The 20,666-nt window shown below is 44.0% G+C and overlaps 2 protein-coding genes across 12 annotated transcripts in view; one reads left to right on the top strand and one right to left on the bottom strand.

The window, feature by feature from the left end:
- Nucleotides 1-378: 378 nt before the first annotated feature.
- On the top strand, nucleotides 379-3,912 carry PLAC8L1 (PLAC8 like 1). Its single transcript, XM_029583913.1, has 4 exons — nucleotides 379-557; nucleotides 1,583-1,722; nucleotides 2,202-2,338; nucleotides 3,755-3,912. The coding sequence occupies exons 1-4, from the start codon at nucleotides 421-423 to the stop codon at nucleotides 3,899-3,901; spliced, it is 561 nt and encodes a 186-aa protein (XP_029439773.1). The 5' UTR covers nucleotides 379-420; the 3' UTR covers nucleotides 3,902-3,912.
- A 437-nt stretch (nucleotides 3,913-4,349) lies between these two features.
- The window catches only part of SH3RF2 (SH3 domain containing ring finger 2), a 41,148-nt gene continuing 24,831 nt past the window's right edge, over nucleotides 4,350-20,666 (bottom strand). For all 11 annotated transcript variants that reach the window (XM_029583535.1, XM_029583528.1, XM_029583529.1 and 8 more), the window contains exons 6-10: nucleotides 16,147-16,241; nucleotides 15,115-15,285; nucleotides 13,964-14,184; nucleotides 10,215-10,570; nucleotides 4,350-8,622 (exon numbers count right to left, since the gene is read on the bottom strand). In XM_029583535.1, coding sequence (XP_029439395.1) covers nucleotides 8,359-8,622; nucleotides 10,215-10,570; nucleotides 13,964-14,184; nucleotides 15,115-15,285; nucleotides 16,147-16,241 — 1,107 coding nt within the window. In that variant the 3' untranslated portion in view covers nucleotides 4,350-8,358. The remainder of the gene's footprint in view (nucleotides 8,623-10,214; nucleotides 10,571-13,963; nucleotides 14,185-15,114; nucleotides 15,286-16,146; nucleotides 16,242-20,666) is intronic.

Genomic DNA, 20,666 nt, shown 5'->3' with positions numbered 1-20,666 from the left:
GCACTATATGGTTTTCGTGACTTCCTCTTTCCCATGGCACCTGCACCGCTGCTGTCACTTTAAATGACAGTAGAATTTTTTTGTTTATTTTGGAGTGGGGAGAGTAAAGCAGTGGGAATAAGGGACGCACTTTTTTTTTTTTCTCTTAAATACAGTCGCTTTAACCATATCTTGAAATCGCTCAGCGAGATTCTTTACCACCGTTCATTTGTGGGCTTTCGGCCCATCCCGTGCGTTAGTGGGTTTTATATTTTCCCCCCTCCTGCGTCAGTCGTGCTGAGTTTTGCCCCGGGATGGACCCTCATTGTGCCATCAGGGTTCCGTCTTCTGTGATGGCGTCGCTGAGCTGGCGCTTCTGAGTTTCAGGTTCAGCAAACGCGGAGGCAGCCCGGCAGGGAGCCTTCTCTTCCTGAGCCTCCGATGAGTAGTTCTGGTTCTGGTTATTGCTTTGCTAGGGCTAAGGACGCTTCTTCGCTCAGTCCATGTCAGGGCTTGGGTTTTCCGGCTCCCGCAGAAGACGACCTGCTTTTGTTTTCTGTCTTGGACCATGACGAAAAGTGAGTTGCTTCTTGTATTTATTACTCTTCTGGACGTGGCCCTGGCTTAGAATTAGTAATTTACTATTTAGTTTTAAATATGTTAAAGATTTTCAAGGTAATATACAATCGTGACCTGGAAGCTGTGACTCTGAGCCCACGTAACTTTCTTTTTAGCAATGTGGCTGGGGGTTCATTTTGTGTCTTGAACAATTTGGCTGCTGCCCTCTATTTAACCTTAGGTGAGCAAAAAAACTGAACAAGACCGTTCGCCATGGAAAGTGAAATATTTTTTAATAACAATTGATCCAACCTAAAGGTAAAACTGCCCGACTCTGGCCAAGTTTCGCCTGATCGGCTGCATCAGGGGCTCAGTTATCCAGATAGTCTGAATGGATTTTAAAATTCACATTTATATCAAGAGGACAGTATTAACTGCATTTGGCATATAAAAATATCATCCCAGTGAACACTTTGCACTTTTTCCTCTTAAAAATCCCGCAGTTCCTTTTCCTTTTGTCAGAGTACACGAGGGTATACTGCCGCATGTGTACGCACGGAGGGTGGTGAGCCCTGAAAGTTACTGGTGTACAGCGCGCATCTCTCATAGGTCACTCGCTTTCTGTCCCCATCGCTTTCCTCCAAATTTTGATGTATTGATAGATGCAAACTGGAAAGGGGGGGTTAAAAAAAAAAACCCAAAACAACCCTTGCTGAGATTAATGTTAAAACCATTTTTCTCGTGCTTGGGGAAAGCAATTACAAAAGTCTTGAGAGACAATTGGGCCTTCATTCAAATAAAAAACTTTTGAACTCCATTCTACGTTTATAGAAAAGAAAACTAGTTTTCTTGAATAAAGCCCGCCATATTTTTAGCAGATCCCTGGAAGCTGCAGTGGCAGACCCTGCTAAGAATGCTCAGTACCAGATGCACTGCAAGGTGCTGGATTAGGTGCGTTCAAGCTTGGGAACGGCATCCAGGATCGTGCAGGACAAAAATAAAGCTGTTATGATACGGATATATATATATATTTTATTTTTTTAAGATGGAACAAAAAGTTCTTGTCTCCTGTGGTCGTTCAACCTGCTGGCGTCGGGGCGAGTACCTGTGCCACTGCAGTGCTCACCCAGGCAGGAGGAGAATGGAGCAGCGGCCTCTTTACAGCCTGCAATGATAAGGTGGTTTGTAAGTACCTGAAACCTTTTTTTTGCATTTTACTAATAGGTTGGTAATATGGAGAGGTGAAGTCTTTAGGTCTGCCCCACATGGGAATGGATATATTACATTATGAAATTGAGGCCTTTTAGAGGTGTCGGCAGTTCTATCTTTCACTCCTCTGCTTTAGAAGGGGGCCTACATACTAAACGGATATTTCCCAAAGATACAAATTTAGTAAAAACCTGTTAGCAGATCTGGCCCAAAAACTGGCAACCCACATATTGAACTATTCTGGCTCTGTCTGGGAATATTTCGGCACAGACCGAGTGACTCTGGCTCCAAATGGGGAAAAAGTTTGCGTTTTGGCTTTCATACACATTTCAGTCCTTAACTTTTCCTTTTGCTGTTCCTCAAGCAGAATAAGCTTTAAGATTTGCTCAGTTGGTTCCTGTGCAAATCCATTCAATGTTTACTGTTTAGCCCTTCTGATTTCCGGCTGTCAACAGGCATTGGCGGTGCGTGCTGTCTCGCGTGTCTAGAGTGCCACCTTGCCAGCCGTTATGGAGAATGCTTCTGTTTGCCGCTGCTGCCAGGGTCCACGTTGGCCCTGAGGGCTGGGATCAGAGAGAGACACAAAATAGAGGTAAATCTTTTTGGGGGTTGTTTTTTTTATGTTTTGAAGAATTACATTGTTTGTCTAAATGATTGGAAGGAATTTGCAGCCTGGATTTAGCTGCTCAAAAGAAGCATTCAGCTGAAATCATCTGGGTGCTGCTAACGTAGCCCAATAACCCCACCAAACTTCTTTGCTGCTCATATCGCCTCACATCTTAGTTAATAATCCACTCCACTAGAGGGTGAAAAGGACAATGTGCTGGGCTTGTTGGTGTAGGTTCAGATTCATGCCAAACCACCCCAGGCTGTATTGCAGCCAGAAATCTAGAGGACGTGATGGTGTAGCTCAATCCAAAATGACTGGTTCAGTATTTTCTGTTACCTGCAGTATCAACTATTTTCTGCCTTGGGGCTTGATGTAAAGTATCCTGATCACAGCTGGTGCCAGTCCCTTGTGAAAAGGGCAGATGAGAATTATCTGTACAAACCTGGATTGATTAGTCTGATTCAGGTTTGGTTTTTTTTGGACACCCGTTCAGTACAGTCCTGAGTTAATTAACTTCCTCCATGGCTGTGCAACCCAATCTCAAACTTCAAAAGGGAACCATCCTGGCATCAGGCCTAAGCTACACGATGTGGGTTTGCATAACTTTTTCTATTTTTGTGAGGAGTGTGGGGGTCTTTACAGATGTTGTAGAAAATTGAAACCTTGGGCAAAAGATGCCTTGTTTCAAAATTGAATAGAGAGATTTTACTATTTTTTTGCCCAATCCTTAAATGGAGATTGGAATCTGATCCCCTTCCTATGTAAAAGAATGGGTGTGGAATACTTCCCATGAAGCCACACAGTACTGCTTGATGAGGAGAGGAGGCTGCTCATGACAGAATGAGACTTTCTAGACCCTTTTGTTTTTTTTCTATACTGACTTGCTTACTCTCAGGCCCAAACCAAGCAGATTGTAAGAGTAGGGGCATGGGGGTCCCCGAATCTAGGCCTCTAGATCCACATTGCAGCCTGATTTTCAGGACCTGTACAGTGACTTATGCCTGCACTGTAAGTAAGCATAGCTCAAGTGGAAATCCGGAAACCCTACATGGGTTGCGGCCTTTGAGGATCTCTGGTGGAAGGGAAGCCTACTGGCTGGCAAGGGAGGAACATGACAGCAGAAAAAGACCACATGGGTCATCTAACCTGCCGGGCCACAGCAACTGGGCCACTCTACCATCCCTACTGCTGCCTCGCAGGTCCCCCGTGCTTATCCCATGCTTTCATTGTTTTCACCATTCTGTGCGAGGCTGTTTCGGGCACCTACCACCCTCTCTGTAAACTAGAAATACGTCTGTGCTTTCTCCCCCCGAGTGAATCAATCAGGGCTTGTATTTTAGAGTGGAAAGCAGATCTTGGCTCATTCCGTAAGCTTAAAAATGACCTTGTTCTCTCTAGGGGACCATAGGTAAGGACTGGCTTGCCGTGCATTGCTGCTGGCCTTTTGCTGTCTGTCAAATGGCCCGAGAGTTGAAGAGGAGGACTCCAACCCAAATATACAAAGTTGCCACTCCGCCGCCGCCACTTAAAGATGCTACCGCTTAAATCATTTACAGATCAGCAACAATATTTTGTATAATAAAAACTCAGGATTTTGGTGCCTTTTGTTGCTCTCTTTTGAGAAAAAAAAAAGGAAAGGGTAGGATAAAAAACCCTTCTCCAGTGCCCCAGAGGCTCAAACTTGTGCACCTCTGTGAAAAGATAAATCAATCAGCATTTTATTCTTTCCCACCAGGGCTCAAGGCACGGTGCAAATAAATAAATACAAAAGGTGTGGGGTGAAGCCTTGCTCAGCTGTTGCTGCAAGTGTCTTTCCGATTCTAGTGAAGTTGCCTGATTTTCGGGGTTGAGATGGAGCTTGCACTACATTTTTTTTTTTTTTTGGTGGCCTTAGGGTGGCGTCTCTCTAAGACTGTGCATTCATCTTGACCCAGTTACAAGTCAGACACCTGTTGCTTTGGAAATAAGAGTTCATTTTATTGTTCCATATTCATTTTTTTTATGGCAGCACAAAGTTTACAGTTATACAATTAAATTTGCTTTGTATTTTTTTTTTTCCCACAGAATAAAATTACTTAATATTTACATTTGCAAACCATTGAAGCTACCTAACATTTTGTAAGCAAGCTTTCTCGCAGGTACAGTGGGTTGGGTAAGATTCCCTTGTATATAATGTGCAAATAACGGGAGCCCCTCCCTTCTCCCGCCAGTGAAGAACCACGTTACAAAGATTCAGCTCTCCCCTAACCTGTAACTTCAAGATGTCGTCTGCTTGCTTTGCTTTTACTTTTTTGAACCACACTCCACTCCTGTGGTGGGGAAAAGTCCTTCTCTCTTGGGCTGCTCGTAATTAGCTGCAATATTGGGTAACAAAAAGCCCAGGTGGCTGCTATGTCACAAGCAGTAAACGTACACAGAAAGGTGCATGGGCTTTGCCCTAGAAGGAATGGGGTAAACAATATTTAAAATTATACCACAGGACCAGGGTTCTGGGGAAGGTGCTTTGCCTTTAAAAAGCAAAAAAAACCAAACTGAAGTACAAGCAAGAAAAAGTAAAGTTTCTGCATTGAATAGTGGAATACCTGTTTTTTTGTTCCTTTATAAATAGATAATTATTGTCAGTGTAAGAAAAGTCACTTCTTAGAGTACACATGAAGGCATGGTGTACTTCAGAACTGAAGGAAGGAGAGAGCGAGTGGATAGCACCAATGGATACTACTTATCCCCACGAAGCTTAGTGCTTAGCACCAGTAAAGCCACAGCAGGGGCAAGGCAGAGTTGCCTGCCAATTCTGCAGCAGGGGTGGGAGGCATTGCTGCATGAGGTGGTGGTGCTGTGTTTTCAGACTCCCTCGCACGCATGCTGTTTCCTTCCCTGGCCTGAACGCACCTCTGCGAATGCCTAAACATGCTATTGAAGCCCCGTGCACTTTAAGCTGGTGTGAGAAGGCCAAGTAGCAGCCTGGCCAGGACCCACAAACCGTCTGACACTTAAATAATCATTCCAGAAAAGACTGAAACACAAAATAAATATTTAGGTTTTTCAGACATACATTTTTTTCATACAAAATAGTGCTATTGGTGTTACAGAATAGCATTTTTTTTTTGCTATATTATTTTACAGTTTATCATGGAAAAATGCTATTTCTTTTATATTTTCCAGTTACTAAGTAGTAGACATAAGTGATTGCTTGTTGCACAAGAAAACACATTTAAAATAAAGATTTAAAGCATGTAAAACTGTTGAAACTAGATGACCCGTAATCTGCACAGCCCTGTTGCTGAAAGTATGAGCAAGAAGCAGCCTTTAAGTTTCATGCTCTGTGTTGGATGGATGGAGCAGGGCATGCGAGAGTTTGTCTGATCCCAATTCCTCGCCTGTGCTTAGATGCAGACAGCAAGCACTGTCCAGGCCGGGCAGTACGCACAGCGTGGGAGAACACCACCAAGCTGCAGGGGTTCAGGGATTCACAAAAGCTTTCTGTTGCTTTGGCTGGTGCGATTGACGTCCACGTGATAAGCGCTGGCTACGCCTTGGCTATCGCACTGGAGCCCATCTGCACAGCTGGGCATTTCGGTCCTGATAATGGTGAAGCCACGTTAGGCATGGCGCCCTGTTTGGTAAGTATCTTGTCTTATGATTTGAGCTGAAGTGAGCCTGATTAAGTTTAGGGCCTGTTCAGTGCTTAAAAACAAAACCCTTCCTTCCATAGCTTCCACTGTCCTTTAATTCTTTTCCACCACTTCTGCTTTAGTCTTGCCTTTTCCAGCAGCTCCCTCTTTCTTCCTGCCATCTGCTTGTCATTTTCTTCCCTTTTAAAGTCTTGGATCTGTTTTACCTCGATATCACAGAACAGTCTGCGTTATTAGCCATGAGATTTCACCTCTTAATCCAGATGAGCGATGGGGAAACTGGCACCTTTTAGACCAAGGGTTAGCAACTTCAGTCAAGGACCAAGGCACGGGTCTGGTTTTTCAGGATCTCCAGAAGGACTGCTCAGCAGATGCACTGCCAGTTTACTTAACCCAGGCTGCTTCTGGCCCTTGAGGGCCTTCACTTTAGAGTCCAAGTGGAAGACATACAGTACATTTTTTTCTCAAATGGCCTGATCGAACTAGATCAATACAGTAGAACTTAGCCTTTGCTATTTTAATATTTATAGTGTTTGGGAATATGTTCTATTACTATCCCCCATATTCATCAAGATTCAACTTGCATCAAAATCTGTTCCTGCATCTGGCTCAGCTGCTGTTCCTAAGGAACAGGAGGTTCCTCCATAAACTACCTTGGATGGCAGATGTGGATCTAGCTATAAGGCATTTGGAACTGCAGACTTGCCCTCTGCCCCATGCTGGCCTAGATGCATTTCCAGGACCTATGGAAAGAGGTAGATATAGATAACGTCTCCCTTTCTGTGTTCAGCTACCTTGTGCTTGAAATGAAATAATGTGATTCCCAAGTCCTTGCAAAAGTAACAGGGCTGTTAAAATACTAGGAGGATTGCATTCCCTTGAGGCTGGCTAACCACTGGGAAGAATTATGGCTTTGGGCTTAGCCTGCAAACATTTGAACCTTGACAAAGTCGGTTGCTTTTGATAGAGAAATCGAGCCCTGCTTTCAGCATCACTTCTTTTGAAAACTGGGCCAATGCTAGTCAGCGGTGCAGAGGAGGGGGTAAGATGTTCAGTAGGGCGTTGGAATTGGTTTCTTTTCCATTATAGGAAGGTCATTTGCATGTTGGGTTTCCCAGAAGCGTTCATTAGATTACAGGTGACCAAAGTGGTTTAACGCACTATTCTCTATTGGGATCTTCAGCAGGAACGGGTCTGGCTGTTTGATTTGTTCATTAAACCTTTCCTCTCTCTGCATTCATACTACATGCATGGTTTGTTTTAGTTTATTTAAATAGGATATACCTCCCTACAAAAGAGTAATGTGGCTTGCTGCTGTTTAAATACTTTCTCCACTAATAGAAGTTAAACAGCATTGAGCTTATGTCTGTGCCATTTGATTTGCTTGGGACACAAAATCTTCAAGTCCTCAATATGTCCTGCTTGTTGCAGTTTTAGGGTTTATTTTTATTTTGTTTTTTTAAGCAAACCATTAAACTAGGATAGAGCACATGCATTTCAGCTGATTTATAACGGTAAACCATTACTTAACTCTGCCTCTACAGCTCTATCAGTATTAGTTTTATGACCTTTCTAATCAGAGGTCAATGGTGGTAGGCCCAAAGCACCTAAAGCTAAGTCCTAATTAGCATAAGACCACACCCTCATTATAAAACCAGTTTATAATTTTCTTATTACTCAGCTTTTGTAACCAGGAAAATCTGGGCCAACAGTTTAAAAACCAGAGTAGCTGTGGGTCAGACAAGAGAACAGTAACCTTGTGCGTCAGCTACTTTGATCGTTACACAATTCATTCCACATCTTACCTAAATTACAAGGGCAGTGCATTAGCTTCACCATAGTTCATAGGATCAGCCGAAAATGTTAACTGCATTTTTTAAAGTAACCCTCTGGCCTTCAGCATCACATTACCTATGCCTATCTTACCTTGTTACTAGTGCAAGAACGTTGTCCAACCTGCAGTTTGGGTTCTTATGTCTTTATATCTGGCCATAGTTATACGCCTCAACGTTAGGGTGATGGTTGAGAGGAATTTTGATGGAGACAAGCTGAATTTTTTATGTTTGTGGAAAGTTCCGGTAGGTGGAAGGGACTGTCGAGGGCGGGAGAGTTTGGTGCAATACATAACGCAGCTACACCGCACTCCTATGGTGCAGCACCAAAAAGCTGCCAAAGCCCCTTAATCAGCTGCTTCAGAAACCCTCTTCCATGCCTCTTAATGGAGTAAAAAAAAAAAATGAAATATTACCCTGCTTACACAAATAGCCCTCTCTTTAAAATTACTGGCCTCATCTGAAGCGCTGTGTGGTGCTTGAGCCAGGCAAAGCAGGAGTGGATGGAGCCCGCCAGTGTTTCAGGGGGGGCAGCTGTCTAATTTTCATTAACATTTCTTTTGGTGGGGAATGGAGGTGCCTTTGGGGGTTGTGTTCTCCTGTTCTCCAGCTGTTGTACTGAGCCGGAGCTTCCCTGGTGGTGAGAAACAGGCCCACTGTCAGGAGTCCCATTACTCTCGGGCCGAGCAGGCTCTGGAGTCGCCCCTTCGGTTCTGCCACTTTGATGGCTGGCTGGAGAGTGGGTGCTTTCCCGTTTCAATAGAGGAGGGCTGCAGGCTTGGAATCTGACTGTTTTCACTTGCTAAAGTATGAAACAAATAAAGAATAGTTAGTGCGGATAGTGATAACTGATTGTTCTGTAGCTGAGTAAAGACTGAGCTCTGCTTTCCTTGTATCAGAGCAGGGTCAGTTTTATAATAAAGGGGCATCCTCTGACTAGAAACTATTTTGCGGTCATAATTCAGAGCAGGCTAAGAGTTTCCGTCTTTGGATTTTTGCAGAATACTGTATTCATTGTAAAACGATCAGACACTTGGGAACTACACTGACCTACGTTTCTTATCTAATTATGAGCCATAAAATTATACAGGCTGTCACTTTCTGCCCATTCAGCAATGCCCCCCACAACCCACCCATCCTTCCCCTCATCATTGGCATGTCTTTTATAATTCACTTATTTTCTTGTAAGTTTCAACATTGGCTCATCCGCTTCTGATCTGAGGAACAGACTGTCTTAGTTCCCAAACCCTAGTCAAGATACTGTATATATTAGTGTAATAGAAGATACAAGCAGCGATACCTTTTCATTTGTAAATATTTATTTCTGTGTATATAAGCCATCTCCTTTCTTTCCAGCTCCAAGCCCTGTTCCCTAATCCCACAGTTTACATTCTGGTGCTACTTTGATATAACTGGTATGGGTTTGGCCCGAAAGGCACTTTTACATCCAGGCTGCATTCCATAAGACAAACCTTCTCTCTTAGCATGCATTGAAATTGTGAGGGTCAGAGATTTCCCTTTTCTTCCCATGAATTACTAATTTTCCAAGTAAAATGTGCCCCCTTTTCATTTCCTTTGGGTAGTCTTCTCGTTTAGGGCGATTATGCACATCCACCTCGGAGGGGGAACAGTGCAAGAGGAAAGAGGCAGAACCTAGAATAGTGGCGTGTGCCAAAGCAAGGCTGTGAGGGTGCACAGGGTGGTCCACATCATTCTTGTACAGCATTGACGTGCAGTGCCATAGAGAAGGTTATGTGCATAATCCATGGACCAAATAAGCATACAAGTACAAACAGGACTGCTCCTAGGGAAGCTGCTGAATAGCTCCTACCCAAGGCAATTGAAATGTAAAAGTGGGTTTAATGCTAGGTAATACACAGGGCCAGATTAACGTGCCATGGGCCCCTAACTGCAGGATCTTCGGTGCTTTTCCCGCTCCTGACAGGATTACCCTCCCATCAATAGGACCGCAGCTGCTGGCTTCAGTGTGAAGCCTGACCCAGCGGTGCTGTCAGGGCCCATGAGACTGGGAGGGGTATAGGCAGACTTAGGCATGTGTCTAATGCAAAATATGGCTTTGCTAAGCCAGGCATTTGGGTCAGATATTAAGTAGCTTGGAAAGAGGATTTGTCTTTTCTCCTACCATGAATTATTAGGTAGTGTCTGTATTTACCTCTTGTTTAGGAGGTCTTGCCCTGCCATACCTTTGTCACTCACTGCTATGCTGAAAGAGCTCTGCTTTTAATGCACCTGCTACCTACCAAGGATGAAACAATGGTGCTAAGCATAGGAACATGACTGGGATTTTCCCAACATAAAAAAATGATGGTGGGAAAAAAAACACTATTTCTAGAATCAGAATGCTGAACAAACAAAATCATGGAGACAGCCTACCTTTTCACTGCTGCTCTTGGAAGTGTCTGGCTTTACTAAGATGGAGGGGGGAGCGGAAGCTGGTGGCTTTAACAGTGGCTCATTTTTAGCCACTTGTTCTTTGACGTCCAACATGAGCGAGCTTCCAGCAGACTGAGCCCTCACATCCGTTCCCTTGGCAACAAGCACCGTTGAATCATGGGTTGAGTTAGGCCTTGCTCCTGTTTCAACAGGGCCGGGGGAGATGCTGTTGGGCTGGGAGATACTCTTGTGATGTTGGAGTGGTTGGGGTCGAACGACGGCAGATGGAGTTCTCCTGAGAGAGCCAACCATGTGGAAGACGGGGCTTGGCTGCCCGCTCCGCTGGAATGATGCACCTTTTGGAAGAAAGAAGCAAGGTCTAGTTTTTAAACCAGCTGAGAGATGAGGATGACGGTGTATTCTGATCTGCATGCAAAGTCATCTTTTTTTTGTCCTGAAATTAGTTTTTGGTTTAAAAATAAACAAGTTATGTCTGACAGCTATAGTTTCCTCCCGAAATACAGTTATTTGATTGGTAACATGTGGTTTATTGCTTTGGTTGCAAACATAAAAATACCCAAAGGGAAAGCCAACTATGTTACAAATGAAAGCCAACTATGTTACAAATGAAACAGTTCTCTGCCTTTGGCTGTAGCCTATGTTTCTAGGGTGATATTTTAAGGAGGTGTTAAGGCCAGGGTTGCAATGACTTTTTTGTTTTTGACAATTAACAGAAAAGCAGCATCCCTGACAGTTGCATTAGATCGACCCAGGCTCTTCTAAAGCTTGGTAGGTAGAAGTCACTTACTAACTATATGTTTAAGTGGCAACTGGAATCAGCGTGAGTAACAGATTGTCTTCAGGAAAAGAAACGTGTTAAAACAGTAGACATACTTGGTACTCCTGCCCTTACAGCTTTTGTGCATTTGGCTTATATTTTGAGCAAGTTCAGTCTAAGACATTGTAAGCCAGTTTGTTTTTTTCAATCATCAATATTCGTATATTCAACTTTATAGGAAGTGATTTGAAAGTAACCTGCTCCTTTGCTTAAATGTGGAAGGTAGCGCTGACTGATTTTGGAAGTATCTATTCTCGCACCCTGTATTGCTTAGGGGGTGGTGCTCTAGTTTCATTGGCCGCCACCCCCATCCTTAATTTAAAAAGCGTGATGATGTCTGACTGGAATTTCTCACTTAGATCTTCCTTCCTGTCACTGTCAGGAAAATGTACCAAGAAATGTTTCTTGAAGTTGAATAAATTATTCTCAACTTTCTTTTTATTTAAAAAGATGTTTGGGAGGATCAAACAAAACAACCAAGCCCCTATCCTTCCCCCCTGCTCAACCTGAGCTGATCCAGAGAAGAGCCAAGAGCTGAGACTCGAGGACAAAACTATGCGTACACTAGCGGAAAGGTCTTGGAAGTATAAATAATCCACAAATAGCAAAACCTTTTTCACTGAAACGTAAGCTCTAGAACAGAGGGAGGCAAACAATGGCCTGCAGAGGTGAGTTCGGCCCAAAGTGATTTTGCCCCTGACCTGCTGGGAATCCCTCTCCCCCCCACTCTCTCAGGAACTGCCTTCAAAAATCCCAGAGGAACTTGTTAGCAAGATCCTCAATTGCCCCCCCCCCCCCCCTGCCAGATTGGGCCCTTAATGTGGTCCACCCCTGTGCCAGGAGGATAAGTTATGGGGCCGCAAGGGGGGGTAGAATCAGGAAATATTTAGTCATGGAAAGGTTGGCAGATGCGAGGAAGGGCCTCCCAGTAGAGATGGGAGAAGGTAGAACAGTAACAGAATGCAAGAGAAGCCCGTGCTACATCCCAGGGAATCCCCAGGCAGATAGCAGCTGAAAGCTGGAGCCCTCTACCTTTCCAGAGTAATCAAAACAAACAAACAACCTGGTTCCCAAGTCCAAACACCTGCAACGCTAGGGCCTATTCTGTCCTTGGATGTAAGCTGACTCACTCATGGTCCTTTCCTTACTGTAAATTCCTCAGGGAGAGGAGGGGGTGACGAATCTGTCATCCTTCGCCAAGCCTGTGATTTAAGGTACTGATATTTTAAAGATTAAAAACATAGATACTGTATGTTTATAAAGCCTTTTGTCACAGGCCACACTGAGGCACTACTTTTTCTGGAAGTCTAAATCCACAGAAAACCCTTTTTTTGTTTTTCCCAAAGTCCATTAACTTGCAACCTCTTATTTTGAAAAGATTTTCCTACTCTTTCCCTTCTCTGTAGAGCTGGCAGTGTAGGCTGTGCTGTACAGAATAAAGTTAAGGAGGAGACACTAAACATGGTTCGGGCAAGGGCCCTAGGTGTCCTGTAGCAGACGTTTCCATGTGCTGTGGACATTTTGCATAATTTTACATATTTCAAATGTATTTTTATAAAGTTAGAAAAATGTAAAGTCATCTTCTGACATTTCTGTGACCAGGAAAACTGTTGGAGGGGAAGGTATTGCAGAGGAAGGTGATCTCAGGCAGGAGGGGTAGAGGGATAAAGGAGGGGGAGATCATACTGCATTTATTTGGTTGTGCACCACTAAGTGGGTTTTGGAGCTGAAGGCGGTATGTAAAAATAAATCTGGAGGAAGAAATGATCTACCCCCCCGACATTAATCCTCTTTCACAATTCTCACTCCCTTCCGTCCGCTCACTCAGACCCCACTCGCCCTCTGATCCTCTCTTCACTCGTACCCTGCCATCTCCTCATTCACACCCCCAATCCCCTCACATTTCACAGCCCCTCCAGTCTCCCTCCCTCTCGTGCATCCAATCCAATGCCCTTCATTCACTCACTTCCTCCACATCCCCTCCTATTCCACCCCCCCCTCCCACGTCTTGCATTCACTTTCCTCCTCAGATCCCCTCATTCACTCTTGCTCTCTGCATCTCCCATTCATTGTCCCCTATCCTCCTCAGCCCCCCTCAATCACATTCCCACCCCTCTCTCACTCTTGTCCCCATCTTCTTACTCTTCCTCCACCCATTTGCCCCCCCTCGAATTCCCTCACTTTCTTACTCCCCCATCCCTTCACCCATCAGCTTTAAAGCAGGAGGAACACAGTGGCAGTGCAGCACCTCCTCCACTTCTGCTCAGGTCTGAGAGTGCACTTTGAACCACATGGGACACCACAAGGCTGCTCAGTTTAACATAGGACACTTGGGGCCCCACTGCAAAAGGGGAGGACTAGGCCTCTGGCACTGCTTTTCTGTAAATAAGCCAGGATCAGGTCGGGCGAGACTTCTGCCACCAACACTCCAGTCCCGCTTCTCCAGAGATTGGGGAATTCTGTGGGAAGGCTTGGATTTTTTGACCCTTCCCGTGGCAGCGCGGGAGACCAGGGGCCCTGGTTAAGCCCAGTCAGCCAGGTATGATGACCTCCCCACTGAATTCTCAGAGAGAGAGAGAGAGAGAGGACAGAAAAAACCATAACAGAGATGTGGAGAAGGGGTAGCTGGTGAGCCAGGAGAGCAAAGAGGACAGGAAGGTAGAACAGAAGCTTAAACTAAAAAATAGCAGCAGTAGTCCTGTTCCAGATCTAGTTTCTGAGGTTTGCGCTGTAGGATGAACCTGACTTTCCTGAACAATTTTTGACCAGGTGTTTGGCACAATACGGCCTTGTTACTGCTAGGTTAATAATCCCCAGGCTGCCACCGCAACGCCTTGTGAATAATTAACCCACTGATAAGGATTTCCGGCATTCCTCCAGGCTCTGCCCTACCTCCGTTCCCCCAACCTACTCTTTTTCAGGCTGCCTTGTCTCAGAGCTGCCTGTCCAGGCACAGCAGGCGCCGCGGCACTTCTCACTGGTTTGATCACAGCCGTTGGCACAAAAACAGATCTGAGTTGTCGACCCGGGCCATTGTCTGAGAAACTCCCCTGGGACGAAATGGAAGCTGCACTCGTTGTCCTGGGGGAGGAATGCGATGGGATCCTTGATTCTGCAACACTATGGGACCTCCTGTTTAGGGAAAAAAAATAAATAAGTGTAATGAAATATAATTGTCCTATCAATGCAGCTTTCTGTCATAGGAAGAAGCACGTATGTGCCAATAGAGGGCGACATTAACCTTCTTTCGGTTTGCTTCATCAGCTCTCGTTTTAGGCTTCCGTCCTACTGTAAACAAACAATATATGCACTTCCAGTTCTAATTTCCTTGGGGAAAGTTTCGTCGCAGGTTTTTACATGCACAGGACAGAACCAGGTTTTACCCAGGCTTTTTCCTGATGGACCTACCTCAGCATTTTAGGCTTCCAGTGGAAGCTCGTGGTAGGTACAGGACATTAGGCCTGCCAATCTCAGACCTGTTTTAATGGCTCTGGCTTGCAGCTGGCACCGTAAAGGATCCTGAACCCTGTCTCTTTGAAGACGAAATTGCCTTTAATTATGCAAGGCCTGTGTTCAAAGCTCAAAGAATAGCAATTTTGTGCTGTTAGGAAATGAAGGATGTGGGGTTTTCAAATGACAGGGCAACACGCACATAATTTGTTCTTTCATTTTGTGTCATTTCCATTCCGACATGACACAAAAACAAACAACAAAACTTCATTTCATTTTTACTGCACACTAAAGTGACAAAAAGAAAAGAAAAATTAAAAAAAAGGAAAAAACTAACACGAAAACCCAAACGAAACAAACATTTTTCTAATGTACACAGGAACATAAAAAATGTCTTTTAAATCACCACCTGACAGACTCCCCCCAGCAGTATAACAAAGGCGGCATTGCATAAAAATTCTCTAGAGAGTAAATTAAGACATTTCTTCATTAACATCGGCCTTCCCCCGACATTTCTTTTCACCTTTCCTCAGCCCCCCTGAGATTTTAGCAGTTCAGGTGCGTCGTGTCTATTTCCTTCATGAAGCCCTGCATTAGGTTGCCACCTCTCACCTGAAAATCGGGATGACGTAGTTGCTTGGGAAGACTCCTGTCTTCCCAGTTACCAAGGACATCCCCCGGAGCCAGCCCTCCTGAAACTTCCCCAAGACACGGACACCTTCGCCCTTCTGCAGGTCCATCTCCTCTGGCCTCTGAGCTACATATGGGTGTAGAGCAACACACCTAAGAAACGGAAAAGAAAAGATGCATTTTAAACCTTTAAATGCACCAAAGGCAAAGGCACTGAACCCGAACGTAAAAATAAGGAAGTTTGCTTCCAAACACCTAGTGAGATTTTGGGACTCGGGGCACCCTATGTTTTTCCGTAGCAGCCATCTGGGTGAACATTTTGAAACTAAAACAACTCCATCAGTTCCTGACAATTTTGCATTGTGGAAACACTGTAGTGTCGGACGAATGACATCCCCCCCACACACACACACACCACACTACATGGTTGTGATATCGGCAACTACCGGAAGGCTGCCAGTACATTTGAAGCCAAGTTCTGCCTTACTAATAACACAAAAAGCACTAATGATGAAAGGTCTCTAGGGGCAGGAATTGTGTGGTATTTGGCACAGGTGGCATTAAGAGCCCTGTTTTTTGGACATTGCTAGGAACGATATTGATAAGTGATTTTTAGCTGCACTCTATTGTCCAGTAGTCTGGTAAGTGCCTAGATTTAAGGCCACCCGGTCCCTTTATCTTCGAGTGAAACAGTCCCCAGAAACATCTTGCCGTTTTCTTTAATTCATGTGGTATAGGAAGGCAATTAGAACAGTGGTGCTGGGAACTGGGTGTGTGTGCATGGGCGGCGTGGAGGGGGGACACGTTTTAGGAGATAAACATGCACTGGTAGGCTTTAGGATCATCAATCATTCTCTCCCCTCCTTCCTCTTACTAACCCACCCCATGGGAAGAGTAAGAGCCATGAGATCCAGGAGAAAGAGGGGAATAGGATGCTGGTCCCCCCTCTCTACTTTGCAACGTTCCGCTGCCCTTGTTTCGAGATCATGACTTGACATCTTTCGCTGAACTTACATATTAGCAGATACGTGGTGCTGAGAATTAAGAAGACAGACGACGGTTGAGGATTGTCCCAGGGCTCCAGATATGGCAAAAGCAGGTGCACTGAACTAAAAAGGAAATCAGAAGAAACCAGTCTCAGTATACGCTCTATCCTTTCAAGAAGGGTTACGTGCTGGTTCCCTCCAACCCCACAAATGCTTCTAAATCACAGAGAAAAGAAAACTGCTTTGATGCCCTGTTATTACTGCCATGGTAAAGTTACGTGGCAAAACTATGTCTGCATCTGAAATTAGATATCAGTTCTGATTCACTCCTCGCACAATGAAGGGGGTGGCCAATCTGACATGAGGTGGTGTCTTTAAACAGGTTAGGTTTGTGCATAAACCATGTGTGGACAGTGTGGCCCTAAAGGTTGTGGGATCCTTGTAGACGTGATGAGAGTCAAGCAGTGGAAGATGCTTCCAAATAATTTATTCAAAGACTTTGTAGATCTCGGTCCCCCGACACGGACCACATGTTTCACCACAAGGGCTGCGTCAGGAGAGTCGGAAGCCTTTGCAACGGTAAGTCAATAAGAGTATTCGGTCATCACGTAGAGACTGGTTTTAAATATGTTCAAAAGGTAATATAAAAAGAATACTGGTTATTGTTTTAATTTTTTATGGACTGATTTATGATTAAAATAGTGTGTGATATTTATCATAGAAAGGTTATCCCACAGTTATGAGGTCTCTGTGGTGTACTGATGATGCTGACACCTTGAGGGCACAATTGGTGTTGCAGACTCTGGATTTGTATTTTGTATTGGTACCTTATGCCCAAATGGTGGTACTGCAGCATCTCACCAGACATACACACGCCTACCTAGAGGCCAATATACTAAAGCATGTGAGCAAACTGTTTGAGCCAGAGTCACAGCCTCCCCCACCCTTCCAGCCATACAATTTGTTGGCCCCAACCCACCAAAGTCCGGTACACACACACCCCCGGGCTGCGTCAGCGGGGCTGCAAGGTGGAGAAGGGGCTGGGATACCAGAGGAGGAAGGGCTGCAGCTATGTCAACCAGGCCTGCACAGCCTGAGGAGGAATCAACTGCTGCGGCAGTTGGGCCCTTGCGGCCCAAGCGAAGACTGTTGTGTTGGCTGCCTTGTGGGAGCGGAGGCCAATCTGCTCCTGCCACCTCCCCCCCCCCCCCCCCCATGACTAAAACTAACAGCACTACAAACAAAATGCTCCCACCCACTCCTAGGCCCAGATGTACATGTAAGTAGTGCTCACATGCATTAGGGCTATTTTATATACCTTGCACACATGCATGCAAATACCGATGCACAGATATCTTTGCATAAAAAAGGGACAGAATATGGGCGGGGCCAACGTCTATGCAAATAAATCCCAATTTTATAAGCAGCACATGCAACGCACGTAGGGCAGTTACCTGCACATGTTTACTTCTGCTCTTCATCAGTGTAAGTTAGAATAACAATCTCGTTAAAGCCAAAGACTGATTGGGAGAGTGTTCTGGGTAAACCGGGGGAGTACAGGCTGAAGAGCCAGAGGGTCTTGATGAGCTGGAGCCAGACTGGGCAAACTGATGGACTAAAATGGACTATAACACGTGCACATGTTATAAAATGTGCTGACTTGTGCCTGTAAAAGCTGACAAGTCCTTAAGGAAAATACGCGAATGTTTCCTCATGCAGCTGCTTAAAAGTAGGAGCACAGCTACACGTGCTAGACATATTTTATATAACGCGCGCACTATTGAGGGCAATATAAAATTCTAGTGCATGTGTGCTTGCACCCACATACATGCGTGTATGGATGCACAAGTGCTTGTTTTAAAGTTACCATTATACTTTTCATACAGACTAATCACAAAAACCTCAACCTCAGCTCCTGAGGTGCAGTCAGTTTTCTCGAGATAAAGCACTTGTGTGTGTACTTTGTGCTAATAGGTAATGAGGCATTTTGTGTAATTTTGCATCTCATTACATGCCAACAGTGCTTTTTTTCATGCAAGTTTAAGTACACTTTAGTCCAAAGGTCTCAGACTATTAATAAACAAAACCTTATTGAATTTGATCTGGATCTGAAAAAAAAAACAAACAACCAAACCCTCCATATTGCATATCTGCAGCTCAAAGACTTTTCTGAAGAAGTATGACTCATGGAAATAAGATAAGAAATGATGAAGAAATTCACCAAAAGCACAGACGGAGATTAACCAGGATTAACATGATATCCATAATGACTATGCTTGCGATATACTTGCAGGCACTACCTCCATTACATGCATATTGCTCTTAAGCACGTTCATCATGGATATCCTGAAAACGTGAGCAGCAGGGAGTGCCCAAGGACACATATGAGAACCACTAACATACCCTATATAAAAATCTCTAATATATCTGGTTCCTGTATGCTGGTTCTCTGACTATGTCATTTTCGTTCTGACCATGGTTGGGGGGAGTTCTTGCTGTAGGAGGTGGATACCAGCTCTGACTGTACATACTGTGTGTAAAGCAAAGCCATGCAGAACAGTAAATAGCCATGGGGTTGGCAGGAGGCAATGGGATGCAGGAGCAGGCAAGCAGAAGGAAAGCTGAAGCTCGAGAGGGAAGAGAGTAGGGTTGGTAACGGCCTGGGGAGGTGGAGGTAGAGTGGGAAGGAAAAGGGTGCTAGCCTTTGTTTAACGAGGTGAGGGTCACATATCCTCCACTTAGTAAAGAATGATAACATCTAGAATGTGAATCAGTACATGAAAGTCACCATATACATCAATCCTTAATTATTAGGAGCCATCTTTGATATGACGGCTGGTGAATTCGGTATGCAGGTTCTCTCTCTGTGCTTAGCTATTCTCTTCGCTCATTAAAGATCTTGACCATTTTTTTTTTAATGTTGCTGCCCTGGACTGTTCCTTGGTCTATCATGTCCTCAAGTAATAGGTGGTAGGATGTCCCTGTTGTAGGATCTAGGGGGAAGGCCTGGCTGAATAGCCAAGCTTTTTTTGTTTTTTTTTATCTCGTTAAGGAAGAAAATTAGCTCAGAGACGTTTCTCACCGAGTCGGGGGGTGTGATTCCAGTGGTTCTCTTGCAGACCTTAATAACTGGAACTCAAAGCTGACATGTTTTTAACTCTTTGGCTCCAGAATAGTTCACTGGATGAAATCCTCCCCTTAGAGTTTGGGGATGAGTTGAGGATGATAAAGTGTGAAAAGCTCCAATTAGAAAGAATCTATATTAGATTTTGATTAATAGTAAATACGTTTAGAGTCTTCTGGCAATCTAGAACTGAATTAAAATGTTATTTTCAAGCATGCACAGGGTTTAGTTAGCCCCTGTAGGGTTCCTCTTCTCATGTTTCTCTGTATTGTGATGAGTTTGCATATTTTTCTATTACTAGAGGATTTAGTTCTATATTGCCATTAGCAGCTGATCTTTGTTACAGCTTTGTCATGTAATTACTAGTCTGAGTTCAGTCAGATGGAAACGGATGAGGTCTCTGCTTTAAAGGTAGCATGAACCTCACCTTTATTTATATTAGACCAGATTACAAAACACATGCATCACAAAAACACTCAAACATCCTTGCCCTTCTGACCTGGTCAAGACATCAGGTGAAGTGTTCAGACCTTTTTTTTTAAGTAACATTTATTTATTATAACACTTTTCTATACCCACCTTCATGAATAAATTCATATCAAATCGGTTTACATGTAACAAGGGGTAGAACTTAATCAACCATTTAACAAGAGGCGAAAGTTACATATAACAAGGAGGCAGAACTTGGGGTGGCTAAGGTAGCTGGAGGCGAAGGACAGCATAACTGAATAAACCAAATAACGAAACAAAGAACCGAAGGCATAAATATAACGTCTAAGCTAGGCGGGGCATTGATGGTTTTGAAAGTTAAGGGAAGGCCTGGAGGAAGAGCCAGGTCTTAAGTTTTTTTTCGGAAGGTTAGAGGGCAGCTTGTCACAGTCTTTAGCCGAGTTTCTTGGCTATTCTTAAACCATTGCTTAAAAAAAAAAAAAAAAAGCTTCATTGGACCCCCACCTTGGTTGTGAACTATCAATTAGGGGTGAGCATCTGTTTAAAATGAATTTAAAAAAAACAAATACAAAAAGCCCCTTTTCATTTTGGTTTGTTTTAAACAAAATGTATCCCTGGTGGTGTCAAAAAAACTGAAAATGTTTGGGTTATTTGTTTTGCAAAAGAGTTCATACTTATTACCAAATAATGTGGCTTTTTTTTAAGGCTGTTAGTGTAATTTCCGAATGCTAAACATTGTTTGGATCTTTATCCTGTACTTGCTTTTATGTAACACTGTCTTGTTTGTTACCTTATCATGTTATTGTTTTATGTATTTTAATTTGTATGTTGTACCGTGCCCTGAACATAGGAAGAGTGAACAACAAATGTTTTGAAATAAATAAATAAAATAAAATATGGTAGCCTATTTGATAATTGGGGCTTCCATTCATTATGACACGACTCCTGTACTTGCCTGTCTTCATGTGCAGTCT

The sequence above is a fragment of the Rhinatrema bivittatum genome, chromosome 18 (genome assembly GCF_901001135.1).
Source record: "Rhinatrema bivittatum chromosome 18, aRhiBiv1.1, whole genome shotgun sequence".
In the NCBI taxonomy this organism is placed as follows: Eukaryota; Metazoa; Chordata; class Amphibia; order Gymnophiona; family Rhinatrematidae; genus Rhinatrema; species Rhinatrema bivittatum.
The sequence above is the reverse complement of the archived record's forward strand: the minus strand, read 5'-3'. Positions and strand labels throughout refer to the sequence as shown.

Excerpts from the sequence above, each read along its gene's own strand:
- PLAC8L1 (XM_029583913.1), top strand. The coding sequence starts at position 421 with ATGAGTAGTTCTGGTTCTGGTTATTGCTTTGCTAGGGCTAAGGACGCT. Across the intron at positions 558-1,582 it reads GTCTTGGACCATGACGAAAA|ATGGAACAAAAAGTTCTTGT; the intron begins GTGAGTTGCTTC and ends TATTTTTTTAAG. Across the intron at positions 2,339-3,754 it reads GAGAGAGACACAAAATAGAG|GGGACCATAGGTAAGGACTG; the intron begins GTAAATCTTTTT and ends TGTTCTCTCTAG.